Below are 21,771 nucleotides of genomic sequence, written 5' to 3'. Positions count from 1 at the left end.
CCTTTTATACTATTAGTCATAATTTTGTGTGGCTTAGGTAGCATTTAATTTTAGTCGTGAATAGTAAGACACTAAATTTTCTTTTTAAAAAAAAATCTCTCATAAGACTTATTTCAACCAAATAGTTCCCTTTAAGCGTATTTTTACCATTTTTCAAAATATGGGACAACAAAAGATTTTGAAAACGAAGTATATCCATGAGTAGCATAATTATGCGATTGTAGAAAAAGACACCATATATTGTTACTCGTACCTACGTTAGATGTATATTATAAATTAATAAGAGTGGTTAAAAAAGGTGTATTTCGATAATCCAACATTCTTGGAGATTATAATAGGAAATCAACTAGCTCCAAATGAAGCAAATTTCTTGCTTAATTTGCTTATTATTTTGAAGATCAGAAGGATATTGTTTGATACTATAAATATCTAGGCTTTTTATTCCAAAATTCATAGTAAAATGGAGGTTATTTTAAGAACTAAATTTGATTTTTGTGAAGAAAATTAGTTAAATTGTTTATAATATCAGTGATTTAATATCTATTTTCATATTAATTATCTTATAATAAACTTGGGCTGATATGGGAATTGATTCAAATACACCACGACAAATTTGAACAGAATAAAGAGATGTTAGCCTCGTAGTTAAGGTCGAGGTATCGTGACAGTAGGTCATGAGTCCAAATCCCTCTCCCCCATATGTTGTACTCGCCTTGCACCTCATTTGTCGCCAAAAAAAAAAAACAATAAATTTTAACCTACATCTTTAAGAACTTTTATAGCTTAATTCAAACAAAAATTACTGCTCTTTAATTTTTGATGTCTATTTTAAAGGCGTACAAAAATTATTTATAAACTATAAAAAATGCAATATATTTTCACCTTTTACAAAAAACCTCTATAATAATAAGGTGATAGATAAAAAAAAATCTAATTAATTGGTAGATTTTTTTTTAACCTTTAATAGATTTTGTCTTACTACCTTCCCAACTCTATATATACAATTGTACACTACAATGTTTAACTCATCAAAACTCAAAATTTCAAACACATTTGCAGATATCTTGAGCAAGCCTCATAATCTTCTTCTACTACAACTTCAACAAACTTTAGAGGGTAAAATCCATTTCAATTCCAAATTATTTATTTAATTCGTCTCTCTTTTGATTAAAAAAAAACACTTAAATATTTAAAACTTTTTACATTTCCAAATAAATTTAAACCTAGTTAATTATTTCCATGCAGGTACCAATTCCGTGTTATTAACAATAAAAATGGAGGAGACATTGGTAATGATAGTCGGAGCTGGACCATCTGGGCTTGCATTAGCTGCATGTCTCACACTTATGGCAATCCCGTTCATCCTCTTGGAAAAAGAGGATTGCCATAACTCTCTTTGGAAAAAGAGGGCTTATGACCGTTGTCATCTTCATTTAGCGAAAGAATTCTGCTCGCTACCCTTCAGGCCACATGGACATCGTACCAAGAAGTATATGTCCAAATACGACTTCATTGGTTACGTAGATGACTATGTGACCTATTTTGGGATAATGCCGCGCTACCATAACTCAGTTGAGCACGCTTCATTTGATGAAGTTCAAGGAAAATGGAAGGTTATTGCCATGGACACTTCATCAAATGTGTCTAGGGTTTATCTTTCTACTTTCTTGGTTGTTGCAACAGGTGAAAATGGTAAGGGTATAATTCCTGATATTCCCGGACTTATAAAGTTTAAAGGGGACATTTTACATTCTAGTCAATATAAGTCTGGGGTGAAATATCAGAACAAGGATGTCCTTGTTGTTGGGTGTGGCAATTCAGGGATGGAGATTAGCCTTGATTTAGCTAATCATAGCGCAAAAACATCCATTGTTGTCAGGAATTCGGTAAGTTTTCTTAATTTTTCCTCCAAAATGCATTTATCTAACTAAGGAAATAAGTAAAACTTTCTTTCATTAAACTTTTATCTTTTAATTAAAATATAATTTGATAATTAATTATAATCTTTTGCTTAAATTCAAAATTCTAATTTTGTTCAATAAAATAAAATAAAATTAGTGTTAAACTATAAAATATAATTTGGTAATTTTCATTAATGCAATAATTATAACTTTAGAGAATTTGGCACATTCTTACTATAAGTTTCGTGAGGAAAAACTTCATTGAAATAGTTGGAGAAAAAAAAATTATAAAATTATTCTTTGTTTTATGGTAAAATAAAAATATTTTCATAAAAATACACATTTCATAACTTTAAAATTCTCTTTGATTAGTTTCCACTGCAATTTTTTTTGTTTCATATCAAACTACAATGGAGTAAGAAATTAAATATTAATAAGGTACCTATGTATTTTAAATGTATAAATAATAACCCTGAAAATAAAAACGCTATTTATATCGTGCATCCATTGCGCGTGATCTATACTAATATAGTATAAATTGTAGTCAGCAATTACTTGAACCTTAGACATCAAGGTAGCACGTTAATCTTTCAACCGTTAAACCACTAATATTTATCGTTCTATTATGTAAATTTTTTTTTATATCTAATAAGAAATTGTATTCACCATTAAAATTTCACTCGTTATTGAAAAAACTAAAATAAAGTACTACTCCATTTTAATAGAAAAAGATATGTAGAATACTAAAAAAAATTCCATGTCTTTTTACTCTAATACTCCATTTGACCCCATTATTGTTTGTTTTTTTTTTTTATTCTTTATGAGGGGTATTTTAATCAAAGACAAAAAAAATAATTGAAACGAAGGGAGTAACATTTTTTAAGGAAATTTTTTTAAGATGAAAGCCATTTATCGAAAAAACATTATTGACCTGTCACTCGGTATCAAAATCCTTCGTCCGCCGCCACTAAAACTTAACTTACTCTTCAAGAGTATAATCTAAAACTAAATTGGAGTAGGGTAATGATGTACGACTTGTGCTTGGTAAGGTGTGATGACTTTCCACGATTATTCATCTAATAATTAAATTCCCCATTTTAGAAGGGTCGTGTATTGTCCTATAGTGTTATTGAAAATGAAATTTAAATATAAATTAAGTCTTACATTAATTAGTAGTATAATTTATGTCAAAATTAGATAAGAATACTAGAAATTTAATGAAATGTGGTGTAATTATATGCAGTTTCATGTCGTTTCGAAAGAAATGATTTGGATGGGAATGCACTTACTTAAATACTTTAGTATTGCATTGGTAGACATCTTAATTTTGATTGCTTGCAAATTGAAATTTGGAAATCTGTCAAAATATGGGATCCATCGTCCCAACAAAGGCCCATTCTTCCTTAAAGCAACCATGGGAAGGAGTCCGGTAATAGATGTGGGTACCGTCGCCAAGATTAAAGCCGGAGAGATTAAGGTAAACTCTATTATAGTTAACAAACCATTTTTTTAGTAAATGTTTAGGTTTTCCTTTTGATTTTTGATTTTTATTTTTTTTTTGAAAAATTATATATATAGGTTCGTCCCGGCATATCTAAAATAAATAAAGATAGCGTTGTATTTGAAGATCAAGTTGAATCTCATTTTGATGCTATCATATTTGCCACGGGATTTAGAAGCACCGTATGCGATTGGCTCAAGGTATGTAATAATGCTATTTCATTATGGAGCTATGTTTTTTTTTTAAGAAATAAATATGTTTTCTTAATATTATTAAATATCACATTTTTAAATCCTCTATTTTACATTACAACAAATTCATATTTCATTAACAACTCAAGGAATATAGGTCATTCAAAAGCAAGTTATCTACTTAGAACAATTTTTTTTCTCAAATTCAAAAGCAATTCATCCAATTAATTACCTACACTTTATCATACATTTTCACAATTGTTACCATGTTTTATTATCGTAATATAAATTCGTTCCTAAGTATGAAATGTTACAAAGTTGCATACCACAAGGTTTTTGTTTCTTATTTTTGATGCGATAAATCGCAATAATAATTGATTAATATCATCAACTAATTAAAATAATCCTAAGCGATTATACTATAAATTTTATAGTTGTTAATTGCATGACGCTTTTCCTGGGACTTTTTATTTTCATGTAGGACTACGAGTACTTGCTAAAAGACGATGGATTCCCTAAGAATCGATTTCCAAATCACTGGAAAGGGAAAAGAAGACTATATTGTGCAGGATTAGCAAGAATGGGACTGCAAGGGGTATCGAGAGATGCTCAAGCCATTGCTGCTGATATCCAAACTACTTTGAATTCTATGTCATTCGGGAAATCATAAATACTTTACATGTACGTAGTAAAGCAAGTAGGAGATGTAAAAAGGGTTTTGTTCGATAATACATAGTATGATGTATCATTTGTGTTTTAGAGTGTTAGTCTCTCGTAAGTCTTTTTATTGCTAGGTTTTGGCCATGTTTGGTAAAAACTAACTGAAAAGGTAGCCGAAAATTGAAAAGTTAACTAAAATCTAAAAAAGCTAACTGATAAGGTAGGTGAAAAATAGGAGCTGATAAGGTAATTAATTATATAATTATTTTTTTTTTGTAAACTAACTGAAAAGATAGCTAATCTTGGTGAAATAATGTAAAATTATGTGTGAATTATTCAATAGTATAGTTATAAGGGGTAAAAAGGAAAAATCAAATCAAATAAGGTACCTGAAATCTCAAATGCTACTCTAGGTAACATTTCATTTCAGGTAGCTTATTTTATTAAATAAGCTACTTGTCAAACGCTTACGGAAAAATAAGGTATCTGGAATTTTGTCAAATAAACTATTATGATAAAATAAGGTACCTAAAATGTATTACTAAATAGACCCTTTGTATAGTTGTGCTCTATACAACAGTGTAGTCTATTAAACAATCTCCTTTTTTTTACAGGCTATAATTTTTGTATTTTTATCTCTAAGAGTGATTTCAAAAATATCCATAAATATATACGATTAGGTTTGTGGGGAAAAATGTTTAAAACCTACTATAAACTATATTCATATACTATGAAATGCAACGAACGAATAAAAACCCGTTACAATGTGAAAGCTACCTGTATTAAAAATGTTAGGTTCATATACCTATTATTAGACTCTTCTAATATTGAACTAATTAACTTCTTAATTTGTGTTCTTTAGATCTAGTGCATGCATAACAAAATAAGAGATTAATAAGGAAAAACAATGTCCCTTACATTGTTGAGTGGCTCGAAAATAAGGGCACAAATAAGGTCACCTTCCTTATTTGTTCTTGAGCTATAATGTGTTGGATGATCCTCCAAAATCCCAATGTAGAGATCCTCCTTTGATTGCAACCAAGACTAATCCCTTAAACTAGTATATTAATTAACTAGATTAATATAGTAGTAGCCTTAAAATAATTCTAATAATATACTTATTACTACACTAGTAATCTTATATTGTGATTAGAATTTATGATGAACACCTTTTATTTTCTAAAAACTTGTTTAGAGAGAAGTGGGAGAGTAGAGTGAAATTTGCATGTAAATTATGAATGAATGAAGTAGAGAACAAATTCTCTTAAAGAAAAGAGGAGGAGAAACCGGTGGGAGCAAGGACAAAATGCCAAAGGATGGCATCTTCCTTTTACTTTTGGTTTTCACAAGAAATAGGATGTGTAAGACAAATAGAGTAGGTGTGTAATGCTTTGTAGTGTAGGCATGATTACATGCATTTTATCTCATAAAATAATTCAACCACAATCCACTACTCCTCTCTCCATTTCGGTCCATTTACATAAAATGGACTACCATTTTATTTTGTCAATTTTTCATTTGTCACACAATATGTCACATGTAGTATGTTACATGTTTATTAATTAATTTAATGCATATTTATCAAATAAATATTATTTTATAAATTAATTAAATTACATATAACAAATTGATTAGTGATCCTTGATCACATAAATAAAATGGGTCATATAATTATAATTCACAACATATTGTAATTATAATTGACAATTCATTCTTATCTCAATTGTTTCATAAACAATAAACAATTTTAGTAATAAAATATTTCAATTACTAAAATAAATCTTATTTAATCCCATTACAATAAGATATAAATATTCTCTCTCACAAATTAATTGTTCAATTTTAAGAAATTGATTAACTTGTATCGTCATATAATTAATCAATTTGTCTATTAAGGAAATTGTCCTTTAGGTGTGACCTTAAAGGTTCAACTGATCACCACCGTCAAACGACAATAATGTCTAATTCTATTAGTTGATCATTACTGATAAATGTTGATCAGTTGACTATATAAATGAACCATCCCTTACGTATTCTTAATATGAGATTTAAACATGTGATCGCACTATTGTTAAGGACACATATTCCAACAATCCCCCACTTGTCCGAGACAAGTGTGCGTCACCAATTCTCTTGTCCTATTACAATCTCCCACTCAATGCAAGGTGTCTCGCAGGTCGTACTTACATTTGATCATATCTTGAGTGGTTTCCTCGATCTGGAGAGTAACTGTCTGACCGGAATTATCTACCGCAGATACCTTTCGAGCGTGGCCACGCATTTTCAGTTTACTACTCCTCGAATGGGCTTGTAGACGTAGAGGTGAGTGTTTATCATTATAATGTCATACTCCATGTCACGAGGTCATTGTTGCATAGGTCGCAAGCTACCCCACATTTGGTAAATCGTCTAATTACGGGTTGGTCTCTGTCCCTGAACTCCTTCTCGCCTTGACGTAGCTCATAATTACGATTTAAATCAACTATATTCGTATTATCGCTTCTAATCAGACGTATTTTCAATTTTCTTTTTATTTTTTTCTTTTGTTTTCTTCTTTGAAGTCCCGTCTTCGAGCGTAGTTTTGACGTAGATCAAATAAGCCTTGTGATTCTTGTAATTTTTATTATTGTAATTCAATTATTATTTATTATGTATGATTTAATTGTATGGCATTCACATGTAATTAATCTAACATCAACTTCGACCCAATTGTTTGCTAAATTGTTTGTCAACCGGCATAATTTAATTTCACATGCTAGGATTAACCTATGTTTGTTGCATTGCATGCATTACATCGACGACATATCAAATATGAACAACTTCCCTAATCATTAGTAGAGGCCGTTATCGAGGCGGGCGGGATTAGGTGTTCAAATAAATGAGCTTCTTAATACGTACCTCACCCCTTACTCAGTTATCTCTGGACATCCGTGTCCATTGGCATCTCGAGAGTCATTCTAGACATAGAATGCTAAGGGTAACGAGTTCTTAGTGTTCATGTCATTAATTTTTGTCTTGACATGGCACGAGGTATTCGAACGATTTCCAATTTTTACATAATAAATTGGTGGCGACTCCACAAATGCAGGCTTATTCAACCTTTTACCAGTTTCAATGCCTCACCAATCGGTAACGGCCCATGACCTGCTTTGGCAAACCAAGGTTCTGTGGGAAAAGTGTCGCCACCTCAAAACACGAGACAAACGCGCGGGTGCGCGCGGCGCGGGTGGCTCATTTACACAATATGCCAATTAACGACTCATTATGAAACAAAATCCCCCAAATACCACATGAACATCAATTCCTCAATATCCCGACTCCTCGAGTAGTAACAAACTAACATCATGTTGTAATGCAATACCAGTACTCATGAGACTCATCCAAATCCTCAACAAACATGGTGTAATGGTATTGCATTATAACATGTTGGTTGAGGATTGGGATGATTCTCACGTATGGTATTGCATTAATCATGTTCGTTTTTATTTATTAATGAGTGAAATGGGGGGTAATGTTAGGATGAGGGGAAAAGGTGGGACGATTAACAACGTTATAACATGAAAAAAATAAGGACGAATTGTACACCACACTTAAAGTTCAGGGGTATCATAAGCACATTCCTAAAAACCTGGCTACTACGTGAACACAAATTCTCATTTGTGACGGAGGCTATCCGTCACAAGGTGAAGACGGGGCAAATAGATACCGTTTTATGTAATATGGGCCGGATAGTGAATAGTGGATAAAATATATAATAATGTGGGTGGGGGACAAAATATGACTAGCATTTAATGCTCATATTGCATCAAATACACCACCATATCAAAACATCTACTTTATGTCAAACATCAAACCTTTTCCCTCTCATCCTACGTCAAGCATCAAACAACAAAATTCATTCAAATCTTCATATTTTTCATTCAAATCTTTATATTCATCTTTATAAAAAAATTATTTTTTGTTCACAATAAATAGAATCATGGTTGATGTTGATAATATGGTTGATTTTGATGTTTTGAACCCGGCAGAGTATGAAATTCTGCATGTTAATGACGGTAATGACGAAAAACGTGTATTGTTTGATGGTAATGACGAAGAATTCGTGACAATATTGATGAGTAAAGGTTTGTATTATTTATTTTTAAATTGTGTATCTTTGTTGATGTGATTTTAGGGCAATAAATGTGTCTTTTTTTATGAGTAGATCTGAGAATGTGTTTTGATCTGGGAATATTTTTATTTATTTATCTGTAGAACGAGAATGATGTATTGCTTGATGGTAACGATGAAGATTTGTGACGATATTGATTAGTAAAGGTTTTTATTCTTTATTATTTAAGATGTTTTTGTTGATAATATTTAGGATAATATATTTCGGGTGTTGTTGGGGTTGAAAATTTTAGATGAAAATTTTGAATTTGGAAGATTGTTGGTCTTGTTTTTTTGTTGTTGTTGATGAGATTTTAAGATGTTTTTGTTGATTAGATTTTAAGATTTTGTTGATGAGATTTTAAAATGTTGTTTTTGTTGTTATTCCGATTCACTTCTACACTAATTTAAGAATTTAACGTTGTATAACATGCGTTTTGAAAAGTTTATACAGTCAGTCATATATGTTACCATTTTAGCGTACAGTGTGACCACATTTATGAGTACAGTGTTACCATTTTAACCAAAGTTTTAAATTTGGTTGCTCTTGTCATAAGTCGATCTTTCGGGGTGTTGAGACTAAGATGATATCATTTCTTAACAAACATCTGTGTTCAGTTGTGACCATCTGATTATACAATTATCAGCACATCAACTTAGTCTAAACATGGTGACATATAAGTGATTGTTGAAAATGTGACCACCTTAGCTGAGGAATGTACCAATGTTATGTTTTAAATTATTCTTAACATATTCACATAATAGACTAAACACGGTGACATATATGTGATTGTTCAAAATGTGACCACCTTATCAAAGATATGTACCAATAATATTATGTTTTTTGGTGTTACAAATTATCCTTAAGATGTTAACATAATATAATGAACATGTGACTTAAATGTGATTGTTGAAAATATGAGCATGTTTTTGCAAATATGTGACCATGTTTGAGGAATGTACCAATATTATTAACTTGTTAACATAATTGACTAAGCATGGTGAAGATATGTGAATGTAACCATTACCTTATCAGCGAAATGTACCTATCTTTGTCTGATTATACAATTGTCACCATATTAACATATTTAATAAACATGGTGAATTACTGAATTATATGTGATTGTTAAAAATGTGACCACCTTATCAAAGATATGTACTTATATTTTAGGAACGTACAAATATTATTAACTTGTTAACATAATTGACTAAATATGGTGACATGTATGTTTTTTGGTGTTACAAATTATCCTTATCAGAATATGTACCTATCTTTGTCTATTATACAATTGTCACCATAATGACATATATGTGAATGTGACCAACTTCGCACATCTTTTGATTGTGTTCAAAATGTCATTACCTGAATATGCATACAAAGGAGAATGTGTCACAATATTACCATCTTAGTGTGTAAGAACATAAGCTAACATGGTTACATTTTGACATATTGTCTTATGTCACCACATCCCTGCATAAATGTTGCCACTTATTTGTTGACATTTTTAAGACCAATTAAACATTAAACATTGTTATTATGGTTACATTTCAGCCTAAAATGATATCATTTTACTAAGGGTGCTAACATTTATGACACACATTCTATAAAGTGGCAACACATACTTACTAAGATGGTAACAATTTTAACACAAACTCACATGTCACCATGTTCATTCATATATGTTATCATTATAAGATTCATTTAAATTAAAGAAATTTATTGTAGATGGTTACATTTATGACTTAGATAATAACATTTTACACAAACTTTCATGTCACCATCTCAATGCATATATGTGTTCATTATAGGTCTCTATTCAAATTCAATCACATCTTCTTTGTACAGTTAGATTTTAATGGTATAAGTAAGATGCTAACATTCTACCTATTAACTGGTTACATTAAATATTAATGTGTAAACATCTGAAGTTTATATGCTGATAATGTGTTCATATTTACCAAAGAACGAGACATCGGCTATGTTAGTTGCACATATGTGTCCCTTAATATGGACGAAGATCAACCAACCATAGAGTGCGGGTGCCGCTATTATTGACCATATACGTTTGTACGGCAATGGGCCCAACCAACGTAAAAAAAAAAGGAATTTACGAAAGAAGAAAGCTAGAAAAGGGACTAAGATGGGGCAGCTAACAGTTCCGCGTACAATGTTCTCCCGTGTCTGATATTAAAGGCGCAGAAGGGCATTAGGGTATGTGATAACAATCCGACCACATTTTGGGGAAAACGTTTTAGGTAGTACATGTTGTATAGTGATATAAGGTTGTTATAACATTGTCAGCGTACGTTTTGTAATCACAAGTGCTCAAATTGTTACCATTTCACTCTAGTATATCACTAAGTTTAACTAAATATGTTACAATTTTACTCCAAGTATGTCACCGATTTAGTTAAGTATGTTATCATTTCGGAAAACATTTCAGACTACCAGTAGAATTTAAATGGTAGCACTATATTCTCCATGGTAACATTGGAAATTAAAAGAACGAAGTATGTAGTATTTTACTACTGATGTGGTCGCGTACTAGTATCTTATATTAACATTATGTTATGTTACCATTTAAAATAAATCGGTTACCAACTAATTACAATTTTATATACATTCTGAAATGGTAACAATGTACTCTCTTATGGTAACATTAGAAATTAAACGAACAAATTTTTGTAGTATTTTAGAACTTAAGGTAATATACTACTATAATCTCTTAAATGGTAATATTGTACTCTCTTATGATCACATACTACTCTTTGAAGTATTTTATAATTTCAATGATCATATATTCGACAAAAATTAAGACATTTTTAGACGTTTATAATGACATAGTTACTATTGTTGAAAAAAAATGCGTACATTTAAATAGATAATGATGACATTTTATAATTATTAAGGTGCACAAAACAAATATTGTCTTAGATGTCTGACATCAAAATGGACTAAAATTCTGCTCAAAATAACATATCACCAAACAAACCACCAAGTACTAACATAAGTTTTATTACAAACTGACAGTTAAATAGATAATAATCCATGAATGGCCTCTGCCCCTTCATTTTTTTTCTCGGCAACAACCATTAGAGGACCTCCAATTTCTTTGTTGTTTGCACCTCCAACTGCTTCGAGGTTTGTCTAACGTCGGACTTTGTTTTGTCCATTTTTAGGTGCTGCGGTTGCATACGAATTTCTGCGAAATGAGTATGAAACTTTACCATTACTTTACATTAAAAGTTTCCTTCAAACAAAATATATGTCAACACATTCTGACTAATATATGGTAACATTTAAAATATGGTTATATTTCGAGACTTAGGTGGTACCATTTTCATTTGTCGTCATGTTTATTTATATAGATGTTACCATGATAACATCCATTCACACATTATAACTAATACAACAACACTTCATACAAGGTTACATTTCGAGACAAAGATGGTAACATTTTCATATGTCACCATGTTTATTCATAAATGTTGTCATTATAATATTCATTCACACATTCTAACTAACATGACAACATTTCAAATAGGGTTATATTTCAAGACAAAGATGGTAACATTTTTATCATGTTTATTCATAAATGTTGTCATTATAATATTCGTTCACACATTCTAACTAACATGAAAACATTCCAAACAGGGTTACATTTCAATATTAAGGTGGTAACATTTTTAACACAAATCATATGTCACCATGTTTATTCGTAGATGTTGTCGTTATAACATTCATTCACATTCTAATTAATGTGACAATATTTAAAACAGGGTTACATTTCGAGACTAAGATGGTCACATTTTTAACACAAACCATATGTCACCATGTTTATTCTTAGATGTTATCACTATAATATTCATTCAAATCTAAACAAACATATAGTGTCATGGTTACATGTGTTATCACTAGGTACATTTTTTTCACTAAGGTGGTCACATGTTCAACACTAACACAAATATTACTATGTTTACTCATTTATGTTATAATGTTAAGATTTATTTTAAACTGAAACAAACATTTCTATAATGAGTAAGACACTCAAACATAGATACATTTATCAACTAAGGTGGTCACATTTTTAAAACTAACACATATGTCACCATCTTGAGTAATTTATGTTAACATGTTAAGATTCATTTTAAACCCAAATAAACACACACATAAATAACAACAGACTCAAAATAGGTACATTTCTCAACTAAGGTGGTCACATGTTCAACACTAACACATATGTCACAATGTTTACTCATTTATGTTATCTTGTTAAGATTCGTTTTAAACCCTAATAAACATTTATATAATGAGCAACATACTTAAACATAGGTACATGTTTCGCTAAGGTAGTCACATTTTCAACACAAACACATATGTCACCATATTTAGTCATTTATGTTAACATATTAAGATTCATTTTAAACCCAAATAAACATAAATATAAATTACAACACACTCAAACATAGGTACATTTCTCACTAAGGTTGTCACATATTCAACACTAACATATATGTCACCATGTTTACTCATTTATGTTATCATGTTAGGATTTATTTTAAACCCTAATAAACATTTATATAATGAGCAACATACTTAAACATATGTACATTTTTCGCTAATTTGGTCACATTTTCAACACACGTATATGTCACCATGTTTGGTCATTTATGTTAACGTGTTAAGATTCATTTGAAACCCAAACAAACATAAATATAAATAACAACACTCTCAAACGTAGGTACATTTCTCACAAATGTGGTCATATTATCAACACTAAGGTGGTTACATTTTTTCTCAGGTTATGACAAAAATATATTCCAAATTACACTCATACCTCTTCCACGCATATCAGTCTCTTGCTCTTCTTTTTCGTTCCAGTAGCTAATGACGACGTTAAGCGCTACTACATAACAAGAAAAATGCATTAGTAGTACACCATAAATAAATCTTGAAACTCAGATCTAAGGTGGTTAAGCGCTACTACATTAACCAACAAAAATTGCTAAAACATTTTACAAATAAAACTCAGATCTTGAAGCTAAAAATTTTTTACAAATAAAACAAAAAATTAGTACACCAAAAAAATTAATAATTAAACCAATGTGAATTTTTTACAAATGATGTTGTGAACAATGATTATAACTCCAAATCTCTCTGATTTGGATAAAATCTTCATTTTTTTTATCAACAACCTTAGATCTACAAATCAAAATACAAAAGATTTAAGTTTTTTTTAACATAAATCAAACAAAAACCCAATAAAATTATCAACTTTGAGTAAAAAATGACATAGATATTTAAACTTTTTGCATAATTAAAAAACAATTCAACACAATAATCAACTTTTTACCTTCGATTGTTTTTTTCCAAGCTTCTTTGGATGTGTTTTTTTAGCCATTTTTTTAACCATTGTCTTGAGGAAGGTAAAAGATGAAGATTATGATGGAAATGTTACCACCTTATTTTTGATGAAGATCTTGATGGAGATGAAAATGGTGTTTTTAGAGAGAAGAATTTATTTGGGTTTTAAAAATGGAGATTAAAATCTAGAGAGTGATGAATATGCCGATGAATAAAATATTGAGAGAGTGATGAATGATGAGAAAGTGAGGAGAGAGGGTGAGGTATAGTGTAGTACAATTATTCACAGACGTAATATTGGGAGCTCCCCAATTTTTTTTTTTTTTTTTTTTTTTGCTTTTATCAAGAACCCTATGAATATAATAATACCTACACATACCCCACTAGTATCTATATTAGCTAATATGGTATTGATTTGGCCCGTCTTCACCTTGTGACGGATAGCGTCCGTCACAAGGGAGACTAATTGCTACGTGAATTAAGCCAAACGCAAGGGCATCGTGGGAATTATCCCTAAATTATAAATGTATGTGTTAAGCAAGTTTAGCGCAATTATATTTCATAGAAAATAAAATTTTATGATAAATAGAGGTAGCCCGGGCGGGGCAGGGTACCAAACCTTATATAGAAAACTCTACAAATCGTGCATGTTTTGCACGTAATCTAAACTAGTAGCATATAATTAGGGTTCTGAGGCACGATATACAATACGAGTCTGTAACGCCCTGAAATAAAGACAATAATATAAAATAACAAAGAGTACGTTTTTATTTCATAAAAAAAAGCTTGAAAACAAATTTATTACATGGCGTCACCGCCGTATATCCTGTCTTTAAATACAAGGCTACAAAATCTACTCACCAAACTTAATATTAAATAGTAGTTATATAATAGCTTTTAATTTCTATAGTGAAACTCACTCCCTTGGTTCCCAGCATATAGACCTAAAAAAAATTAAAATATACAAAATCAGTCAAAACTGACTGAATATGATCTCAGTTACCTTCAGCAGTCCTAAAATAAATAATCTTATTTAAAAATTTCCAGTACCACTCTTCTGTTATTTGGATACCCCTGTCATTTATCATAATATGAAAAATATGGAATACCGGTCTACTATTACTGAAGTGAGACACATTACGGAGTAAAACTCCCCTAGGCTAAGCCCTCCTCCATGTACACAGGATCTCAGGTCTAAGACCCGTGTAAACCCCGTGACACTTTTACCAGTAATAATCAGAACCGTAGTTCACATGGGGACGTGCCCCCTTCCATGCACATAGGATAAATTTGTAATGTTGTCCCCCTCCCGTAATCGTATCCCGAATGTAGCAAATGGCCAAATAAACATTATATAAAAAATGAGCATGAAAACACTAAAGTATAATGGACATAAAATTAACATGTGAATGGTATAACAACAATAACATGGACTCTATAATCATTATTTCTATAAATATTTACTTATAATATCATCTTATTTCAAAGAAATTACTAATTTCTACGATAAAGGGTCCTGAAATCATACCCGTATTATTAATATTTAAGAAATTAGGAGTGATTTAGTACTAGTAAGTGTACGTGGTTTGTCTTTTATTCTTCTTTGCCTGTACTATTCTCTTTACAAATTGTGAATGGTATGGATATTTATAGCCACCTATGTCGGTTAACAAATTTTACATAGGGTAAGTATAAGCTTGGTGGTCCAATAGGATTTCTACTTAAAGGCTAAGTAATTATTTTGACTTATCGTCCAGCAAATCAAGTCTATCACCAAATGTAAAAATCTAGCTATAGTATTAGTATAGTAATACGAAGTAGTTGTGTATATAATTGTAATAATACAAAATGAGTTGCACGGAGTATAAGTATAACATACGCTTATCGTATATTATTATACGTAGTAATTTTTTTTTTAATATATATATATATATATAGGGTTATTACAGAGTCATTCCCACTCTTGCTTGTTTTAACGTGGATAGGAGCGCATATCCAAATATTTCCATTATTAGCCTTACTTCAATGGTTGAATATTGGGCCTAATTCAGATTCGGAATAGATGATATCCATGCCCGTTTTCTCACAAATAACATTATACCTCAAGTGGTACAATAGCATCATACAACCAAGTTATATCTTATCGAGCATATGTGTAATTTTTTTGAGCTTTCTTAAAGTAAATATTTTTTATGTTTAAATGAGTAAGTTCAAAATTTTTATGGTATAACTCGATTTCTTTAAAACAAAACTCGAAAACTTTATTATATAGCTCGGAATCTGGATCATACAACTTGGTACAACTAGTTATAGGATCTATTAACTTCTTTCTAGTACGAACAAGGTTCGCGATGTAAGAAGAGATAAATCGGAAGAGATTTATTGTAAAATTCGGACCGCATTCGTTCCCTGCCCCATTATTGTCCAGGTGAGGTGGATAGAGTTTGAAAACAATCCAACATTCTTGGAGGCTATATTAGGAAATCAATTGAAATTACAAACCCCTTACTTAAATTGTCTAATTTTCAAAATTCAAAGATAAAGTTTTATTTTGAAATATCTAGATATTGTTATCCAACATTCTTGGAGGTCATGTTAAGAAATCAATTGCATCCAACTTTTTTACTTTATTAGTTTAATTTGAAGATCGATGGATATAATTAAAGACAACGCATATCTATTCTTCAATCTATGATTCCAACATTCTTGGAGACTCGAAATCAATATTAAGAAATATATCGGGTTTAGGGAGCAAATTTCTTAGCAAAATTGTCTAAAAGTTTAATGATTCAATGTATGTCTTCACTATCTTATGTCAATCATATTCAATCTATGCTAATTTGGAAATCGATCAAATAAATACATGTCTATGAATTGTTGGTGTAATGTTTGTCTTGCTTGGTCTCCAATTCTATATATATTCATCTACACTAAGATCATTAATCACCAAAACACAAAACTATTTACGCATTTCTAGAACTCCGAAGCAAATCTTATAATTTCCATCTACTCCACTTTCTAAACACTTCCATCTACTCCACTTTCTAAACACGCTCCAAGGTAATAATAGAAACTCATTTTAATCAAACATTATTGATTTTATTTTGCATTTCTTTTATAAAATAAAAACATAGGCATTGGAAAATCCCATGATTTTAAAAAACATGGGTTGTTTGGTTACCATAAATTTTGGAAAATGTAGGAATTAGAACTTCCCAGGAATTCCCAAATGCCTGCATGATGTGGGAAGTTGCTTACCTACTTACTTCCCCATTGGTCATTGGAAGTTCCTGTGAAATTTAATTCCTACATGAGCAACCAAACACTTTTCCGAAATTCACCCGAATTGGATGAGGAAACTTAATTCCCATAAATTGTATTTTCCTAGAAAAATTAAGTTCCTTGATCAACCAAACAACCCCTAAATATTTTTAACTCATTAGACAATGTCCCTAAAGAATTTCTCCAAATTGCTAATTGCATTGTTATTACACAAAATCTGATTGAAGACGGCACGTATCCGTCACTTTGGAGTGACGGATACCATTTCCTCTCACAAATGACCCAAATAGAGGAGAGAGGGAAGCACATGGGGGTGCCCTCACCTTGTCCCCCCAATCCGTTTTGTAAGTGACATTACCCATCACTTGCTCCGACCCTTTTTCAATAAGACTAACTGTTGTTATTATTTGCTTGCAGGAGTCAAATTATTTTTAACTAAAAAATGGAAAAAACATTGGTTTTAATAGTTGGAGCTGGACCAGCTGGCCTAGCATTAGCCGCTTGCTTGACCAAAAAGTCAATCCCTTTTATCCTTTTAGAAAGGGAAGATTGTCATAATTCACTATGGAAAAAGAGAGCATATGATCGATGTCACCTCCATTTAGCAAAAGAGTTTTGCTCACTCCCCTTCAAACCACATGAAGATAATGCCAAGAAATACATGTCTAAAAATGACTTCATTAATTACGTAGATGACTATGTTGACCATTTTGGGATTAAACCGCGCTACCATCACTCGGTTGAACATGCTTCATTTGATGAAGTACAAGGAAAATGGGAAATCAGAGCCATGGACACTTTATCTAATGTGTCTAGAGTTTTTTTTTCTACATTTTTGGTTGTTGCAACGGGTGAGAATGGTAAGGGTGTAATTCCTGATATTAACGGGGTTAAAGAATTTGAAGGCGACATTTTACATTCTAGTCAGTATAAATCTGGTTTGGAATATTGTGATAAGGATGTCCTTGTTGTTGGTTGTGGCAATTCGGGCATGGAGATTAGCCTTGATCTTGCTAATCACGGAGCAAACACGTCCATTGTTGTTAGAAATTCGGTAAGTTTATTTATAACTATTCAGATAAACATTAATATTTATTCATATAATATACATTACTAGTTTAGAACCCGTGCAATAAATTTACAGTATATATCATTTTTTATTTTTAATATGATATTTAAATAATAGTGGTATCTAATTAATTATTTATTTTTCTCGTTATTGTATTTTTTTTCGAGAGAAAAATAAAACTGGAAATTAATCCAGGAGAATTGAGTAAGTGTTGAACTATTTTTTTTTTAAATATTTTTTTATATCATAAAGCCTACTGATTATAATTTACAAAATATCTCAAATTATTTTGTCATTGTCAAATGATACCATCAATAAAAGATTTAGCAGTTTATAGTTTTTTATCATTTATTTATATTTTAATTAAAAGATTATAGTTATATATTAGTGAAAATTATATAATTTGATAAAAAGATTAATTTTAATAAAAGATAATAATATAGTGAAATACATTATAATTATTAACTCTAACTTAGGTATAAAAAAGGATGCTTGTTTGATCAATCAATTGGTAAAATAAAATGCCAAATTATCAATATTTTCCTTAACTAAAAAGATGTTTTTTGAAGGGAAAATATGTGAGTTCACCCATTCATTTAGTAAAAAGGGGATTCTTATATAATTATAATTTTTTATATATATGACTATCATAATAATGCCACTATTATAATATAACATATATTTGTGTTATAATACAAATGGACTTAATATTGCAAAAGATTTAATATCGTTATTGTTTATGCAGTTTCATGTTGTGACAAAAGATATGATATGGGCGGGAATGAACTTAATGAAGTACTTCAGTATAAAAGTAGTAGACGTCTTGATTTCAATGGCTTCCAACATAGAGTTCGGGAATTTGTCAAAATATGGAATTCATCGGCCAGATAAAGGCCCATTCTTTCTTAAAGCAACCACAGGAAGAAGTCCAGTTATTGATGTGGGTACTGTGGCTAAGATACGAGAAGGAAAAATTAAGGTAACCACATTTTTTAAAATTATATAATTTTTATCAAAAATTTGTATTTAGATTAATTGTTTTATGAAACCCGTGACAAAGCGGAATAAAAAGTTAATATCAACCATTACTGTTGGGGCGTTAATTTGCACAAATAACATTATACTCCAGGTGGATAATAAAGATCATACAACCAAGTTATATCTTATCGAGCATGTGTAATTTTATTGAGTTAATTTTTTTTATGTTTAAGTGGGTGAGTTTAAATTTTACAGATATAGCTCGACTTCTTTAAAACAAAGCTCGAAAACTTTATTATATAGCTCGGATTCTAGAGCATACAACTGGGTACAACTGGTTGTAGGATCTATTAACTGGTTAATTTGGTGGATTTATGTGAGTTTTAACCCTTTCTATTTTGAAATAATTGTGTATATTAGGTTCGACCCGGGATATCAAGAATAAATAAGAATAGTGTTGTATTTCAAGATCAAATTGAATCACATTTTGATGCCATTGTGTTTGCGACTGGATATAAAAGCACCGTATGTGAATGGCTCAAGGTATACATTATTGCTCTTCCGGTTATTTTTTCTATCGTTTTGTATTGTAATTAATGTTTAATTTTTAATTATTAAAAGTCATTAAAGAATATTAAAGAATTGGCCAGCATATATACAAGTTCTTATTTGTTGACAAAGCAAGTAATTTATTTATTCACGAATAATGGAAACTATAATGCTTACATAAATTCAATATCCCATTTAACTAATATCAAATCAACATTGTACTCGTACTATTTATTACAAAGTGTGTCTTATACAAGACGGTTTTGATAACCAGGGCCGTCTCAAGAAATGTGGAGGCCCGGTGCAAAAAAAAAATGAGGCCTCAAATTTACAAATTCAAAGTACAACTTATTTCGCGAATTAAAAATTGATAAAAGCAAATTCTCTAATCTCAGACTCTTTTGGCTCGTTGTCCTTCCTTCAATAGCTGCTACTATATTAAATTTTAGAACAATATTGTTAATTCAAATAAAAACCATTTTTAATTGAAGATCGTTCAAATTAAAAAAAATGGCTCAGTTGTATAAATTTTTCTCAATAATCATGAATATTGTACTGAAATATGAAATTCATTAAAATTAAGAAAAAAAAATTACCTATTTCGATCTCTTTGAAACTCAAGTGTAAATCTGGGATTTTAGTTGATGATTAAAGATTATTGTAACTGCAAAGTTTTGATTCTAATCATACTCTAATTGTAAATTTGGAGTGATTTGTGAAGAATTAATATGGAGATAACCATATTTGATTACAATGAAACGTTTGAAGAGAAGATTAAACAGCAAGTTTAATTATTTGGGGGAAGAAATTAATTATTTGGGGAAGGGAATTGTTTTGAGATTTGGGAAATGGAATGAATAGTCCCGTAGTTTCTGCATTGTGCTTCTTTTTTTTTTTTTTTTTTTTTGTAATTAACATTATATGAGTAATGATAAGATTTGGGCCCCAAAATTTTGAGGCTCAGTGCCATTGCACATAGGGCGCCATGGGTTAGACGGGCCTGTTGATAACATATTAGTGTAGTCAACTAATTAACTAGTTTGAACAAACCATTAAGGGGCTAGTCTATGTGGAGTTATATTGGTCTATTATGAAATAAATTTTCATGGAATTTACTATTTTTATTATGTAGGATTACGAGTACCTGTTAAAAGAAAATGGATTTCCGAAAAATCGATTTCCCAATCATTGGAAAGGAAAAAATAGATTGTATTGTGCGGGATTAGCAAGAATGGGACTACAAGGGGTGTCTAGAGATGCTCATGCAATTGCTACTGATATCCAAGCTACATTACGATCTATGGCATACGAGGAATCTTGAGTGCATGCATGGTATCGTATTAATGAAACGAGCCCAATTTGTTGTAGCGTCCCAAATTGACTTTACTTGTACGTAGTAAAGCAAATAGGAGATGTGAGGGCTTCTTGCATTACATGTGTTAGAGTGTTAGTTTTGTTGTAAGTGTTTTTTTTTTTTTTTTTTGTGTTGGCTATTTTTGTATAATTGCTTAAGAGTCTTAGAAAATATCATATTTGTTTTATTATGAACAGAATATGATGTTTTTTATTTCTGAGAGCACGGTTTAACCGTCAATTTTAATAAGAAGTTTACTTTTTGAGAAATCAAAATTTACATTATTGAATCTTATATAGTTTTAATTAGTCACTTAATATTGAGTAGGATGTTCAAAAGTTTCAAAATCTCACCCCCTACATTCAAATTGTATGCTCATTAAAACAGAAGGAGAAATAATCGGTCAGCTAAGAAGTTTACGATATTGCCAAATAGAGGGCGAGCAACCACCAGACAAAAACCACTTTGCTATATGAACGAGTTTTTCTTTGGAAATGATAAACCATAGTCCACCACACTACTAAGTTTGAATAGTACAACTAAACCGTAGAAAGAATGGAGATGTAGAACGAAAATCATTTCTTAAACATAATATCAATGTGTAGAGATTACTGTAGTTTCAATTATTGAAGTTTGTTGCATTGTTGAGTGTCATACCTGTTTATCTACCAGAATTCTTCTCATTTCTGATTGACCTGGGGTTTTACATGGCAAATTGGTATCAGAGTCAGGTTATAACACAATTCCACCTTTGTGTTAATCTTGGGTTGAG

The 21,771-nt window shown here is 30.7% G+C and overlaps 2 protein-coding genes and 1 long non-coding RNA gene across 4 annotated transcripts; 2 read left to right on the top strand and 1 right to left on the bottom strand.

Annotated features, from left to right (window-relative positions):
• Window positions 1-1,274: 1,274 nt before the first annotated feature.
• On the top strand, window positions 1,275-4,263 carry LOC141614701 (putative indole-3-pyruvate monooxygenase YUCCA10). The gene is made up of 4 exons (XM_074433446.1): window positions 1,275-1,886; window positions 3,145-3,378; window positions 3,480-3,602; window positions 4,075-4,263. The coding sequence occupies exons 1-4, from the start codon at window positions 1,275-1,277 to the stop codon at window positions 4,261-4,263; spliced, it is 1,158 nt and encodes a 385-aa protein (XP_074289547.1).
• Window positions 4,264-11,275: 7,012 nt separating this feature from the next.
• LOC141615345 (uncharacterized) lies at window positions 11,276-14,078 on the bottom strand. Of its 2 annotated transcripts, none has more exons than XR_012529811.1 (3): window positions 13,757-14,078; window positions 13,241-13,309; window positions 11,276-11,605 (listed from the first exon to the last, which is right to left on the bottom strand). It is a non-coding gene; the product is annotated as an uncharacterized LOC141615345 (long non-coding RNA). The 2 variants fall into 2 exon arrangements; XR_012529812.1 differs by having other exon boundaries at window positions 13,241-13,306.
• Window positions 14,079-17,491: 3,413 nt separating this feature from the next.
• LOC141615346 (putative indole-3-pyruvate monooxygenase YUCCA10) lies at window positions 17,492-21,030 on the top strand. Its single transcript, XM_074433739.1, has 4 exons — window positions 17,492-18,103; window positions 18,864-19,097; window positions 19,517-19,639; window positions 20,778-21,030. The coding sequence occupies exons 1-4, from the start codon at window positions 17,492-17,494 to the stop codon at window positions 20,964-20,966; spliced, it is 1,158 nt and encodes a 385-aa protein (XP_074289840.1). The 3' UTR covers window positions 20,967-21,030.
• The last annotated feature ends 741 nt before the right edge of the window (window positions 21,031-21,771 follow it).

Source organism: Silene latifolia, chromosome 11, assembly GCF_048544455.1.
Source record: "Silene latifolia isolate original U9 population chromosome 11, ASM4854445v1, whole genome shotgun sequence".
NCBI lineage: Eukaryota > Viridiplantae > Streptophyta > Magnoliopsida > Caryophyllales > Caryophyllaceae > Silene > Silene latifolia.
Note: the sequence above shows the minus strand (reverse complement) of the source record. Positions and strands in the feature narration are given on the sequence as shown.

Coding starts and splice junctions, on each gene's coding strand:
- LOC141614701 (XM_074433446.1), top strand. CDS start 1,275: ATGGAGGAGACATTGGTAATGATAGTCGGAGCTGGACCATCTGGGCTT. Junction 1,887..3,144: donor CCATTGTTGTCAGGAATTCG/GTAAGTTTTCTT, acceptor AATTATATGCAG/TTTCATGTCGTTTCGAAAGA. Junction 3,603..4,074: donor CCGTATGCGATTGGCTCAAG/GTATGTAATAAT, acceptor ATTTTCATGTAG/GACTACGAGTACTTGCTAAA.
- LOC141615346 (XM_074433739.1), top strand. CDS start 17,492: ATGGAAAAAACATTGGTTTTAATAGTTGGAGCTGGACCAGCTGGCCTA. Junction 18,104..18,863: donor CCATTGTTGTTAGAAATTCG/GTAAGTTTATTT, acceptor TTGTTTATGCAG/TTTCATGTTGTGACAAAAGA. Junction 19,098..19,516: donor TACGAGAAGGAAAAATTAAG/GTAACCACATTT, acceptor TGTGTATATTAG/GTTCGACCCGGGATATCAAG.